The 15000-nt window shown below is 45.0% G+C and overlaps 1 protein-coding gene across 11 annotated transcripts in view; it reads left to right on the top strand.

Annotated features, from left to right (window-relative positions):
* The window catches only part of LOC308332708 (neurexin-1a-like), a gene marked incomplete at both ends in the record, with an annotated part of 160798 nt that overhangs the window by 125880 nt on the left and 19918 nt on the right, over positions 1 to 15000 (top strand). For all 11 annotated transcript variants that reach the window (XM_080788734.1, XM_080788735.1, XM_080788733.1 and 8 more), the window contains 4 exons: positions 386 to 567; positions 2970 to 3141; positions 4289 to 4378; positions 6028 to 6428. In XM_080788734.1, the coding sequence (XP_080644860.1) occupies positions 386 to 567; positions 2970 to 3141; positions 4289 to 4378; positions 6028 to 6428 (845 nt within the window). The remainder of the gene's footprint in view (positions 1 to 385; positions 568 to 2969; positions 3142 to 4288; positions 4379 to 6027; positions 6429 to 15000) is intronic.

Below are 15000 nucleotides of genomic sequence, written 5' to 3'. Positions count from 1 at the left end.
CGGCTTACACATTGGGGTTGTCGCTGATCTCGCTGATTTTCAACATAAATCCTCCTTCATTGGGGGAGTGGGGGGATGGCTGCCAAAATATCTTTTCAGATGGTGGCCAAATACATATCAATGTGGGGGTCCCTGACATGAAAATGTTAGAGTGCAGTAGTGCACATATTATACTGTAGTACATACAGGCACCTAAACATTTCCCTGTGTGTGTGTGTGTGTGTGTGTGTGTGTGTGTGTGTGTGTGTGTGTGTGTGTGTGTGTGTGTGTGTGTGTGTGTGTGTGTGCGTGTGCGTGCGTGTGCGTGTGTGTGCGTGTGTGCATGCCTGTGTGCGTGTGCGTGTGCGTGCGTGCGTGCCTGCGTGCCTGCGTGCGTGTGAACCAGCCGGGACCACGTACATCTTCGGGCGTGACGGAGGGGTGGTGGTGTACACGTGGCCGCCCAACGAGCGCCCCAGCACCAGAGCGGACCGCCTGGCGCTGGGCTTCAGCACGCACCAGAAACACGCCATCCTGCTGCGGGTGGACAGCGCCTCCGGCCTGGGGGACTACCTCCAGCTGCAGATAGTGAGTTGATGATGATTTAAGTCAAAGTCGTACGATTTGTCACACACGTTATACCACAGTGAAATTTGTTCTCCGCATTTGACCCATCCATCTCTTGGAGCGGTGAGCCGCAGCCAAGGAGCGGTGAGCTGTAGCCGTGCCCCGTTCGGGAATCATTTGATTAGTTGATTTGACCCCCCCCAATCCAACCCACTGATGCTGAGTGCCAAGCAGGGAGGTCATTGGGTCCCATTTGGTATGACCCGGCCGGGGATCGAACCCCCGACCTCCCAGTTTCAGGGCGGACACTCTAACCACAAGGCCTGGTATCATATGATATGATATGATATGATATGATATGATATGATATGATATGATATGGTACTTTATTGTCAGTTTGCGCTGAACTTTGTCTTGCGACCCAGCAGCCTTGCAAAGAGCAATGTCCACAGCTCAGTCTAGTCCTGGCAAAATCCTGATTAAGCCTCAGAGTCGATTGATGGACAAAAGACCTAGCCGCCGATCCTGTGGGTGCTCGGGTTAGATCCGGTCAGATCGGGCCAGTCTTATACCTCGTGTATTTCTGTCATATACTCTCTCAGTGTCTCTCTCTCTCTCTCTCTCTGTAATCTTCAAAGTCTGATTATGAATTCCTTGTGCCAGGTGTTATCATCCGCCAAAAATCTAATTGCACAACTTGAAATGTAGCCCACATTAACTTTTCTCACCTTCTCTCCGTTTCAACTTGCTCTTTCTCGCTCTCTCGCTCCGACTCTCTCACTGAGACACGCACGCACACACACGCACACACACACACACACACACACACACACACACGCACACACGCACACATCTCTCTACTACACGTACGTAACTCTTAATTATTAAGGTTTAGAAAAGCTGAGTGGAGTAGATAATAATTGAGCAGACTACTAAAATCACTTATGATTATGAATGAATCATCGTCCTTCGTTAGCTGCATATAAATACTGACATCACATCCTTTCCCGTTCTCAGGACAAGGGCAACGCTCGAGTCGTGTTTAACCCCTTTTGGTGTTTGATTGAAGCATTATGTTATGCTTTAGCTATTGAAAAATAGCAGATCTACAAGCTCGTAGCGCGCCACCGAGTGGCGCGCTATGAGCTTATAGGGTCTGCTATTTTTTTTAAATCGTGAAAATGTGCCTCAAATCTTTGAATGTATATTCTTTCAGAGCCAACGTTTTTAACTCAAATCTTAATTGCTTCTGGGGAGGTCCCTGGAACAACATATTTTCAGATGGCGGGGCGGAGGCACATTACATATAATATTTGGGGTCCTTGACATGAAATATTGAGCACCACTGATACAGAAACATAAGGTTTTTCAGAAAACTGTCAGGCCTAAATGGGTTAACGTCTTGTCTCCTTCTCAGGACAAGGGCAACATTCGAGTGGTGTTTAAACGTCTTGTCTCCTTCTCAGGACAAGGGCAACATTCGAGTGGTGTTTAAACGTCTTGTCTCCTTCTCAGGACAAGGGCAACATTCTAGTCGTGTTTAACGTCTTTCTCCTTCTCAGGACAAGGGCAACATTCGAGTGGTGTTTAACCCATTCTGAACGGGAACCCGTTTTGGTGTTATAGCATCATGTTATGCTTTAGCTATTGAAAAATAGCAGATCTACAAGCTCATAGCGCGCCACCGAGTGGCGCGCTACGAGCTTGTAGGTCTGCTATTTTCGAAAAATCTAAGAACGACTGACATTTTTATAGAATCTGATCTCAGGTCAGAATGGGTTCATCAGACCAGTGTGTGTCCAGTGGAAACCTTGTATAGAATCTGATCTCAGGTCAGAATGGGTTAACGTCTTGTCTCCTTCTCAGGACAAGGGCAACATTTTAGTCGTGTTTAAACGTCTTTCTCCTTCTCAGGACAAGGGAAACATTCTAGTCGTGTTTAAACGTCTTGTCTCCTTCTCAAGACAAGGGCAACATTCGAGTGGTGTTTAAACGTCTTGTCTCCTTCTCAAGACAAGGGCAACATTCGAGTGGTGTTTAAACGTCTTGTCTCCTTCTCAAGACAAGGGCAACATTCGAGTGGTGTTTAAACGTCTTGTCTCCTTCTCAGGACAAGGGCAACATTCGAGTGGTGTTTAAACATCTTGTCTCCTTCTCAGGACAAGGGCAACATTCGAGTGGTGTTTAAACCATTCTGAACGGGAACCCGTTTTGGTGTTATAGCATCATGTTATGCTTTAGCTATTGAAAAATAGCAGATCTACAAGGTCTGCTATTTTAGAAAAATCTAAGAACGACTGACATTTTTATAGAATCTGATCTCAGGTCAGAATGGGTTCATCAGACCAGTGTGTGTCCAGTGGAAACCTCGTATGAATCTGATCTCAGGTCAGAATGTGTTAAACGTCTTTTCTCCTTCTCAGGACAAGGGCAACATCCGCGTGGTGTTCAACGTCGGCACCGACGACATCAACATCGAGGAGAGCTCCAAGTTCGTCAACGACGGAAACTACCACATCGTCCGCTTCACCCGCAGCGGAGGCAACGCCACACTGCAGCTGGACGACCTGCCCGTCATCGAGCGCTACCCGTCAGGTAGGCCCCGCCCCACCCAATCTCAACCAATCACAGCACTTCCCGCCCCGCGGCTTGGGCGGGGGAGCCAATCCACAACAATCTGGCTTTCAAAAAACCCAGCCTATCTTTTTTTTGGGAGGTGGTTTGATGAGATGGGAGCCTTTGTTTCTGTTATATGTTATGTTGATATTCACACACTGTTATTTTTTATTTTATTTTAAGCCTTGTTTTTTATTTTATTTCATGTAGTCTTCCTGAGGGTGGTATGAAAATGTGTTGAAATGAAATGATGTGTCATTATGAAGTGATTATGAAATATGAATGTTTTAAACCATTAAAATGAGACTATTATTATTATACAACAGCCTTGTACTACTACCAGACATGTAGGCATGTCATCATGTTAAATAGTGTTAAAGGTAATGAAAATATTCAATTCAGGTATATAATTGTTTGTTTCTACATAAAAGAAAAATAATAAAGGTTGGTGCATTTTGGACAAACAATAATTTAAAAAAAGATGTCATATTGTTGAGTTAAATGTATAACTAGAAAAAAAAGACAAATAAGAAAGAAGGAAAAAAAAGAATTTTGCATTTTGGTGAACATATAGTCATTTGCTTTGTTGTTTATATATATATATATTATTCATCCTAAAGTTGTTTTAATCCTAGGTAATTATCGTTAACACACTAAGTTCTGTCAGCTAAAAGGATAAATGGCGAGCTGTTGGTCGGTGTGTTGTGAGGGTTGTATTGTTAACTCTAAACTCAGCCAGTCTTCTCTCTCTCTGCACCTGTAACATTATTTATAACATTATTTCCCTGTGCTCTTGCAGATGTTAACCACCTGGAATGTCTCCTATAAATTAAACCCAATGAACAGAAAGTAAGAGTCCGCTCACTGCTCAAAAAAACAAACCCAGAAAATTAAAAAGAAAGTAGCAAAACAAAACAAAAAACTAAACAAAAAAACTAAATCAGACCGGGTATAACCAAAGCTAGCTAGCCTAGCCTAGCTTAAACGCAAATAGCGCTACGCTATATATATATAAACAATGAGCAGACCATTACTTTCTTTTCATTGTTGTTCTCTTTGTGTCCAGCTTCCTGTACCACGTTTGGATGTGCGTATAATTACTTGTGTTTTCATCTCTAAATTAAAGGCAACATTGATAACGAACGCCTGGCCATCGCCAGACAGCGAATCCCCTATCGGCTCGGTCGGGTAGTTGACGATTGGCTACTCGACAAAGGTAAAAACCATGATTAAAATTCCTTAAAAGTTTCAGCTTAAAAAAAAAAAAAGAAAAAAGAAAAAAAAATTACAACTTGAAGCCAGTTTGAATACTTATTTATTTATTTATACTGTGCACCATCAACAAACACCTAAAATCTAAATCCATAACTAAGCATTTTAAAAAGCTAGTGTGTAATACTGTGTTAAACTGTAGTGCCTGTTGGAACATTTCTTGTTAGTCTGTACCTGATAATATCAGGTTAAAGGGACAATGGAGAGATATAAATGTGAATATAAATCGGGAAAATAGAAAAACAAGTACTGATTAAAAAAGAAAAAAAAGCTTTATCATGAGGCTGGTTAATAAGCTTGGTTTAAATTTTCAAATTGTAAACTTTAAAGCATTCACTAAAGATCAAATGCTGGCAAAACACATTGCTGTAATCAATTTTAAAGTACATTGCAAATTACTGCGACATTAAGTTATAAGAGATCCATGTAAATGCTTGAAATGATTTAAATATAGAGAGCAGTGCCTATTTTGGCACCAAATGTTTAAAAAAGTTTTCCTCTCTTAAACTTCGGCCGAACTCCTTAAATAGCCTCTCGTCCCTTTAACAGCGTTAAATAACCTGTGCATGCTTCATAGGGGCTTGGATTGTTACCACACTTTTCTAGAGTCTTCTCTCCCTGTTCTGCCTGACTGTCTGTTACTACTTCTATCAAACACAATGTCTTCATCACCATAGCAACCATCTGTCAGCCCCGTCCTCTCAGGGAAAGACTGAACCCACTCATCTACTCCTGTGTGTGCTGTCTCTCCTCTCCTCTCCTCTCCTCTCCTCTCCTCTCCTCTCCTCTCCTCTCCTCTCCTCTCCTCTCCTCTCCTCTCCTCTCCTCTCCTCTCCTCTCCTCTCCGCTCCTCTCCTTCATATGTCCCCTCTTCACTTTATTCTCATCTCGTCTCGTCTACCAGTGCTATTCTCATCTATTTCCCTTCTCTTCAACGCCATTGTCTTCCGCCTTATCTCATCTCTCTCCACTCAGCTCCTTGTCTTTCTCTCTCTTCTCCTCATTTACCCTCTCCCTGTCTCTCCCCTCCTGTCCTCTCCTCTCTCACATCTCTCTCCCCGTCACGTCAACACGTTGTTCAGACTTCTCTCTCTCTCTTCTCCTCATTTACCCTCTCCCTGTCTCTCCCCTCCTGTCCTCTCCTCTCCTCTCTCACATCTCTCTCCCCGTCACGTCAACACGTTGTTCAGACTTCTCTCTCTCTCTCATTCTTCTTGTCTTATCTGTCTCTGTCTCAGCCCTTCACAGCTCCACGGCTGCCATGCTTAATCTGTTCCATCCTCACACCATGGCTCGGGGCTGGTACATTGTGTAACACTCAAACACTCTTGTGTGTGTATGTATGTGCGCGCGTGTGTGTGTCTGTGTGTGTGTGTGCGTGTGTGTGTGTGTGTGTGTGTTTCTCACTTTGTGTGTGTATACCTGTGTGTCTGTCCCCCCTTTTCCCTGTGCGTGTGCGTGTGTCCATGTGCATGCATGTGTGTGTGTGTGTGTGTGTCCGTGTGTATGTGTATTCTCGTGTGTGTGTGTGTGTGTGTGTGTGTGTGCCTGTGCGTGTGCCTCCGCGTCCGTCCGTCCGTCCCACCAACGCAGGACGCCAGCTCACCATCTTCAACAGCCAGACGACGGTGCGCGTGGGCGGGACGGCGGAGAAGGACAAGGGCTCCGGCGAGAACAAGGGCACGGCGGCCAGCGGCGGCGGCATGTTCCAGGGCCAGCTGTCGGGCCTCTACTACAACGGCCTGCGCATCCTCAACATGGCGGCCGAGGGCCACCCGCACATCCGCACGGAGGGCAGCGCCCGCCTGGTGGGCGACATGCCCTCCTCCTCCATCACGCCGCAGTCCAGCGCCGCGGCGGCCGGGGGCGGGGGCGGCGGCGGGGGCGGGAACCGCTCGGACTCCGCCCCCTCCATCAGCGACATCACCACCACCACGGCCACCAATAGGAAGCAAGGGGGTGGCGGAGGTGGTGGCGGCGGCACCACGCAGCAGGTGAGACGTTGTGGTCGTTAATAGTCACGCGTGTATATTATAGCCAGACAACTGTTCCTACAATCTCCCAATGCTATATTATATATAGAGTCTGGAACTATACACCTCCCGAAATCCTATAATGTAAATATATATTTAAGTGATCTTTTGAGCTTATTTGTGTAATTCCTTTTCTGATAAGCAGTAAGCTATATACTGTAATGCTTAGATGTAAAGACAAAACGGAGGTGGGGAGGAGGCTCCACTTCCGCTTTATATTTTACTCATGGCAGCTCTTCCGTTGCTCCAGACTGTATGTTGGAAGCATTTGGAAATTGCGAGAGGCAACAGTCTGGCAACGTGAGACTGGCGTTAATGGCAGTGGTTCCCAAACCTTTTCATGTCCCACGACCCCCAAAATGACACTCACTAGCCTGCGGGGACCACCCCCCCCTCCCCCCCAGTTGAAAATATTTGCCAATTGACCCCCATTAGAGAAGATATTTACGGCTCTAGCAGTGATTTTCAACCATTTTCATTTCAAGGGCCTCTGAATTATACGATCCCCTATTTAATGGCATTTCTATCTCTGGGACCCCCATGTATATTGTAAAATCATATAAATGTGATTATAATGCATTATATATACCTGACCTTTGAGCTTATAATGCATAGTTGTTATATACAATTATAAACATTTAGAAGTTTAAATGTGATTTTATAATGCATTATAGACCCCGAAACCTTAAGAAAAGTGAAATGCCAAAAAGTTTGAGAACCACTGATTTGTGCATGAACTGTGCATGACCCAGTTTTTGACTGCAGGGTTTCCTGGCAGGACAGGCTGAACATGAAATGCCACCAGAGGGCTTTCTTCTAGTTCACGTGTGGTTTAAAAATAAGATGTGCTCTCCTGTCCAATGCTTCACGGTGCAGGACTGCACCGGCAGGCAGTGTGACTTATCACCCCACTGCCTGGTTATCACCCCACTGCCCATGGTTATCACCACACTGCCTGCCGTCTCTCATACTGTCTGGTGTATGTATGAGACACACACACTGCTTAAGGGTACAATGTTCTATAGCCTGGCTGGAAACCAGATGAACCGTCCAACAATGTAGGCTATTCTTTTTATTTTGTGTGAATCGTGTGATGTTAATCCCCCTCCCAGTTCGCTCATACATGAACATGACATGTTCATGTATGTATGTGTATATATATGTGTATATGTATGTTGACATGACACATGTGTAGAAGGCAGAAGAATGTTAGTAGTGGATGTTTGGTGTCATGGGCTGCCACGATTTGGAAAGGAGATGAAAATGAAAATAATCAATCAATCAAATTAAAACACGGTGTAAATTCTAATTCAATAAGATCATTGTGCCAGTTTAGCCATTTTCAACCCGTGTCCATATTTTGGTCATTTCATTATCGTCATTTCATTATCGTCATTGAGCTTTTCAGAAGCTATACGACTGTTTGGGGGTCCTTGGCACGTTCAAGTTTGGGACCACCTGGGCTGTAGCATACACCATATATGAAGAGATATTGGTGGTGGTGTTGATGATGTTGATGTTGGGGTTTGGGTGGAGATGTGCATTTTCTGCTCTATTCGGAGATAGGATATCTCGATCACGGATACAAGTGGGCTAAATTTGGGTTTTCTCAGTATAGGAAGGCTGGCATCTCCCTTCAGAGATGAGGTGAAAAAAGCTCTCTCATGAGTATATATGGGTGGCTGCAGGCATCTCCCTTTAGAGATGAGGTGAAAAGCTTGTTCACCCGTGAGGGAATCAGAGTAGAGCCTCTGCTCCTTTGTGTGTAGAAAGGAGTTAATCGAGGTGGTCCGGAGCGTCTCGCTTAAGGACCTGCATGGTCACGTCCCCCGGGGAGGTGTTTTCCAGCAGCATCCTCATCGTCCAGCTGGGATGAGACCACACGCGTGGGGGGTGGGTGGGGGGGGACGGACACCGAGGACCAGGTGGACGGATTATATGTCTCCTCCTCACTGGCCTGCAGGGAATGCCTCGGGATCCTCCCAGTCTGAGCTCTATCTGATGGGAGAGGGATGTCCGGGGCTTCCCTCTGGAACTGCTACTATACCTATCCGCAACTCCAGTTGAAGATACATAAGATGGATGGATGGATGGATGGATGGCTATTTTTTGGCAGAGATATTTGTTTAGTGTGGATGTGTGATTAATGTGTGTTGCAGAGCAACCCGGTCTCACCCAAACACGATGAAATAGCACGTATTGGCATTTCCGTACACGCACTCCTATAGAAAACCCCAAAGTCTGTACTGTAATCCTCCCCATAGACTGCGACGGAGGGGGCGGAGTCACTACCAAACTTGAGCCACGAAAGACACCACCGCGAGCGAACTAAAGCGAGCGTGTCGCCATGTTGAACGAAGTTGCGAAGTTCGGTAGAGCCGACTCAGCCCCGTCCGAGTTGTAACCCAACAGAATCGTAAATAATGTCAAAACCCGAACTCACACAAAAACACGCTGAATCAGAATCAGACTTTATTGTCAGTCATGGTTGATTTCGTAGACTAAAACTAAACGCAAAATGGTCGTCGACTACCTATTTTCACTGACGAAAACTAAATGGGAACTAAATGAAAACTAAGCTATGATGACTGAAACTAAGACTAAATGTATCGAACATTTCGTCAATAAATAAAAACTAGACTAAAATATAAGGGACTAGTGGACAAGAGATCCAGTATAAGTCATTTTACACTTGGTTGCATGCTGAAAATAGCCGATCTACAAGCTCACAATGTAGATTGGCTATTTTCAGTAAGCGTAAAAACAGTCATTACGACGGCATCAAGGCTCGCCAAAATACATTTTGCATTTTGTTCGACTAAATCAACTGTAGATTTAGTCGACTAAAATCTCATGACATTTAGTCGACTAAAACTAGACTAACAGTAAAACATTCCAGGGGACTAAAATGTGACCGAAACTAAATGAAAACTATTCAAAAGACTATAAAGACTCAAACTAAAAATCAAATTTTGCTGCCAAAAACAACACTGTTGTCAGCAGAGTAATGTAGTAAGAGAGTGGTGACACGCTTTGATCTCGCCGCAAAGCGTGTACCTACGTATGGGCGATAGTTCCAAACATTGCTCCTATGGCTGGAACTATTCCATTGAGATAGAATGAGCACTTCCGCATTCCATTGTTACAATGAGAGTCAACGGGAGTGTCATTACTCTCTTACTAGATTACTCTGGTTGTCAGTACAGAAGTACAACGAACTTGTGATGTGCTTGGAGTGCACGCAGGGCCACGGAAACTTGGGTCGCGTCGCTTCAACTCCTTACATCTCAGGGAGAAAAAAAAAGCTGCTTCTACAGATAGGAAGACATGAAAGAAGGGAAAGAAGAGGAGAGCCCAGACAGAGCGGGGTGGGGGTGGGGGGGGCATAAAAGACACAGCTTCTATGTCAATGGCTTCAGATAGGAAGGCCCGACATGAAAGAAGGGGAGGGAAAAAAATGAAATTCCGATACATACAATACTAGTGAAAGCCACGCCGGAATTGCCAATCTGTGCTATTTCACGGTGTTTGGGGTGAGATGGGGCTCTGCAGAGTGTGTAAACTCAGGGACTATAAAGGGAAAACAAGCTAAAACGGTGCTGTCATCTGGAGAGGTGACAACATGGAATATAGAGCTCCATATTTATAGAGCTTCTGAAAAAGCTATGTTTCTATGTCAGTCGTTCTTCGATTTCTTTCAGCTATGAGCTTGTAGATCTGCTATTTTTCAATAGCTAAAGCATGACATGATGCTAACACCAAAAGGGGAGCCCAATGCACCTACTGTAATTACTATAGGAACCCCCAGTTGGCCGTGCCTAATCTGTGGGAGAGATACACACAAGGAAGTATAGGCAATGACAATATTAAAAACGGGAAAGCATCTGTCATATTAACATTTGCTATTGGCTATTCAAAAATAACAGATATACACGAGCTATATGTTTTTCTTTTTTTTTTGGAAAATAATCTGTGTGACATGACAACTACTGATTTAGAGGGCATTTGTAGAATCAATCGGCCTCAGGTCTTCATGGGTTATTTTGGGGAAAGAAATCACACCTGCCGGGCCTGGTTCCGGCGAGCCGCCCCGCGTCCGAAACGGTCGAGAAATGACAGTTAACGTGTGGCGGTGCAATGGGGTCACTGTACTGTACTGTACTGTACTGTACTGTACTGTACTGTACTGTACTGTACTGTACTGTACTGTACTGTACTGTACTGTACTGTCACATCAGAAATCATCATACAGTATATACAGTAAATATATGTGTGTGTGTGTTAGGCAGCAGCGCCGCAGCAGTGACACTTGGTGGAGAGAACCAACCAAACGCTAGTTCCGTGCTCGAACAGACCCAGCCAGCCAGCCTTCATAGACACATAGCTGGCTGCACCACTCAATAATAAGAGTGTACAACCTGATGTACAAAGGCGACTCATGTCCAGTTTACTGAGTAGAGAATGGTTTGAGTGGTCAAACAACACACACTCACATGCAGCGGCTCATTATGTCCTGTTTGAAGAGACCTTTGTCCGCTCAGCAAATAGGTTCTGCTGCAGCCTATTGAACCTGGACAATGTGAGGTGGATTTGAGGAGGGGGCTCACGAGAGAGGGTGGATTTGAGGAGGGGGCTCACGAGAGAGAGGGTGGATTTGAGGAGGGGGCTCAGGAGAGAGAGGGTGGATGTGAGGAGGGGGCTCATGAGAGAGAGGGTGGATGTGAGGAGGGGGCTCATGAGAGAGAGGGTGGATGTGAGGAGGGGGCTCAGGAGAGAGGGTGGATTTGAGGAGGGGGCTCATGGGAGAGGGTGGATTTGAGGAGGGGGCTCATGAGAGAGAGGGTGGATTTGAGGAGGGGGCTCAGGAGAGAGGGTGGATTTGAGGAGGGGGCTCAGGAGAGAGGGTGGATTTGAGGAGGGGGCTCAGGAGAGAGGGTGGATTTGAGGAGGGGGCTCAGGAGAGAGGGTGCTTTTGAATTGGAAGGGTTCACGGTTAGATCCCCATGGATGGTCCCCCTGGAGGCTGTGTGTCAAGGTGTCCGTGAGCAAAAACACTGAACCCTGCATGCCTTAAGTGCTCCAGATGAGCATGTGGTTTCCTCTGCTGTTAGTGTGTGTGTGTGTGCGTGCGCACATACATATGTGTGTAATGGCTGAATGTACTGAACATTGTAAAGCGCTTTGGATAATTGGCATTCTGTAAATGCACACTTTACCATTTACATTGCGCGTGCGTGTGTGCGCACATGTGTGTGTGCGTGCGCACATGTGTGCGCTGCACATGTGTGCGCACGTGTGTGTGTAATGGCTGAATGTAATGAACAATTGTAAAGCGCTTTGGATAATTGGCATTCTGTGTAAATGCACAATTCACCGTTTACATTTGTCACAGCAAATGATGAAACGCTTGTGGTTCAAAAGACTTATTAGTTAACAGACGTGCTTAGAGAGGGTTTCATGTCGAAGTCCGTTAACGTTAAAGGCAGGTTTTGGAACCTTGAAGTAGTTACAGTATCTATATCTAAAAGTGTTTAACTGAAAGGTAAATATGAATATGATATTGCCGTTGGATTCTGCGTCCCTGCCGGCTGGTGCTTAGCAGTGTTCGGTGAGAACAAAAACACCCGCCGCACATTACACTTTCAATGACTATTTTTGGTTGTAAAACCCTCGGGGCAGGAGCGCAGCTGTTCATATTTTAGATGAAGGGAACATGGCAGAATGGTTAACACATTTAAAATTGGCCTCAAACGCAAGACCTCACTGAAGTATTATGTTGTAACATGCCGTCATACTTTGACCGTTATAATTAGAGTTTTGGTGCAGCACATTTTCCGTTATTATTATTTTTATGTACGCTTCAACTAATTAGATGGCAAATTTACGCGACTGCCGATAAGACGAAACGGAGGCAGTGACATCACCTGGATGTTTTTCAGCTTCCGAAGTACAGACTATATGACGGAAGCATTTGTAAATTGTCGGAGGCAGCCGTCTGGATCCAGAGAATAATAGGCATGTCCCTAAGAGAAGAACATTCTGCACAAAAATCTGTGAAAATTCTGTGAGAATATGCCGATATGCATATGAGGGTGTTAGACCCCTGTCTAGACCCCCGTGGGACCCAGCTGGTCCGTGAAGTGTAAACTGTATGTTTTAAGTAGGTAAAAACTAAGGTTTTTACTGTGGTAATGGCAGTCTTTTGCCTGTTCACACAGCTGCTTTAGAGGCACGCAAGCAGGCACGCACGCAGGCACATACACAGGCACGTACGCAGGCATGTACGCATGCACGTACGCAGGCACGTACGCACGCAGGCACGTACACACGCACGCAAATCAAACTTGGCTCATATCAGCTCTCTACTGTCTTCCCCCTTCTCCCCTGTCTCTCTCTCTCTCTCTTTCTCTCTCTCTCTCTCTCAGTCCAATTGTAAAGCGTGGAAAACGATCTTTTAATGAAAAAGCCAAGCATTTCCCGCCCACAAATTTACTGAGCAAGGGGTTGTTTGTGTAAATGGAAACCATAATGGCTTCTCCCCCCCCCTCCACTCCGCTAACACAAAGCACATAAACAGCTAAACGTTGCTGTCAGTCAGAAACCTCTTATCTCCCCCATTTTAACATTTTAAATGTTTTGTTTTTGTAAATTAAAGCCCTACTTTGTCGTTACCAGTAAGACGCCCTGATCGCGAGAAGCAAGGTCGCGCTGAAACAACAGAGCACACACAATTCAATTCAATTCAAAGGGCTTTATTGGCATGAGAAAACATACGTTTACATTGCCAAAGCAGAAAGAACAATACAGCAATACAATCAAAACAAAAATTATGTACTTTGAAGGTCAGAATCTTCAATAGATCAACTTCTATGTACCAAGATCACTCGATGCAGGTATAGTGCAGGAATATACACAATGATTAGTCTTTAGGGTGGTTGTGTTCCATTTGATATCCTTCTCCTATCACAGCAACTCACAAATGTTGCTGCTGTGTTTGCACATTGTTGTACTTCGCCCAGCAGATATGGAAGTTTTTTGTCATTGGTCATGTTTTCAAAATCTCCGTGTGTGGTTGTAATCTGTGGGAAGTATGTGTCTCTGATGTCTTGGTACAATGGACAGATGGTTAGGAAGTGTAGCTCGGTTTCCACTTCGTTTAGTGTGCAGTGGGTGCACACAATTAAGCAATACACAGTTAAGAAGCAGGAGTTAAAGTATTAAACTGGTGTCCGTGAGGTCAGATGTTGCTCCATAGATGCAGATCTCGGTGATGATCCAGTCTTCTCCATGTAAGGCTATCCAGAGTTGGTTGAGGCGACGGTCAGGCTATTTTCAGATCTATAGGTGTAGCTATTTTCCCAATTCTTTTTAACCCATTCTGACCTGAGATCAGATTCATACGAGGGTTTCCACTGGACACACACTGGTCTGATTAACCCATTCTGACCCGAGATCAGATTTAAAAAAATGTCAGTCGTTCTTCGATTTTTCTAAAATAGCAGACCTACAAGCTCGTAGCGCGCCACTCGGTGGCGCGCTATGAGCTTGTAGATCTGCTATTTTTCAATAGATAAAGCATAACATAATGCTGATACCAAAAGGGGTTCCCTCCCAGAATGGGTTAATAGATATTGAATACATATAGAAGTACATTTTCATGCCGAATGTTTGTTGTACTTTTACTCATGTCAGAATTCGTTTTACATTCGTTATACATTTTTTACCAGCGACAAAGATCTGAGCACTTCTTCTTCCACCACTGTCTGCTATGCAGGTTTCCACCTGACAACGATGAAAATGTAATTGATGGGGGGTGCATACTGTAGCTGCTGCTCAGCTGTATTGATGAACTACGTATACAGTATGGTATACAGTATGACTGCACAGCAGATGATAACCTGATACCCACAGACCGTATAGACGCATTATTACACACGCAAGCTACTGTACACCACCACCACCCATCACTGTTAGGGCCTATTATTACATTATTGTGTGTGTGTGTGTGTGTGTGTGTGTGTGTGTGTGTGTGTGTGTGTGTGCGTGCTGCACTCCGAAAAAGAGATTCACTTTTCCCCAGAGTTGCCATGGAGATAGTGAACCCATCTCTCACCATTCTCTCTCTCTCTGTCTCTCTCTCCCTCCCATTCTTTGTCCTTCTCCCTCCCTCCCTCACACACACACACACACACACACACACACACACACACACACACACACACACACACTCCCATGGAGACTAACTCCTCTGTGTATAAGCTGCCAGCTGTCTTTAGACATAAATAATGGAATGAGGAGTGCTGTGAGCTAAGCCCCAGGCATCAATAATGGATTTGAGCGATGGATGGATGGATGGATGGGACACTGAGCTGCTTTTTGCACCTTTTCCTCACAGAAATGTTTATAAATCAAGCATAACAGCTTATAACAAGGTTTGTGCCGTATTATAATTGCTGGTCATAATGCATTTTAATCCATTTAGCATCCAATAGCAGGCCTACAAGCTCATAGCGCACTATACAAGCTTAGGTCT

Source organism: Protomyctophum bolini, assembly GCF_963924005.1.
Source record: "Protomyctophum bolini genome assembly, chromosome: 18".
In the NCBI taxonomy this organism is placed as follows: Eukaryota; Metazoa; Chordata; class Actinopteri; order Myctophiformes; family Myctophidae; genus Protomyctophum; species Protomyctophum bolini.
Note: the sequence above shows the minus strand (reverse complement) of the source record. Positions and strands in the feature narration are given on the sequence as shown.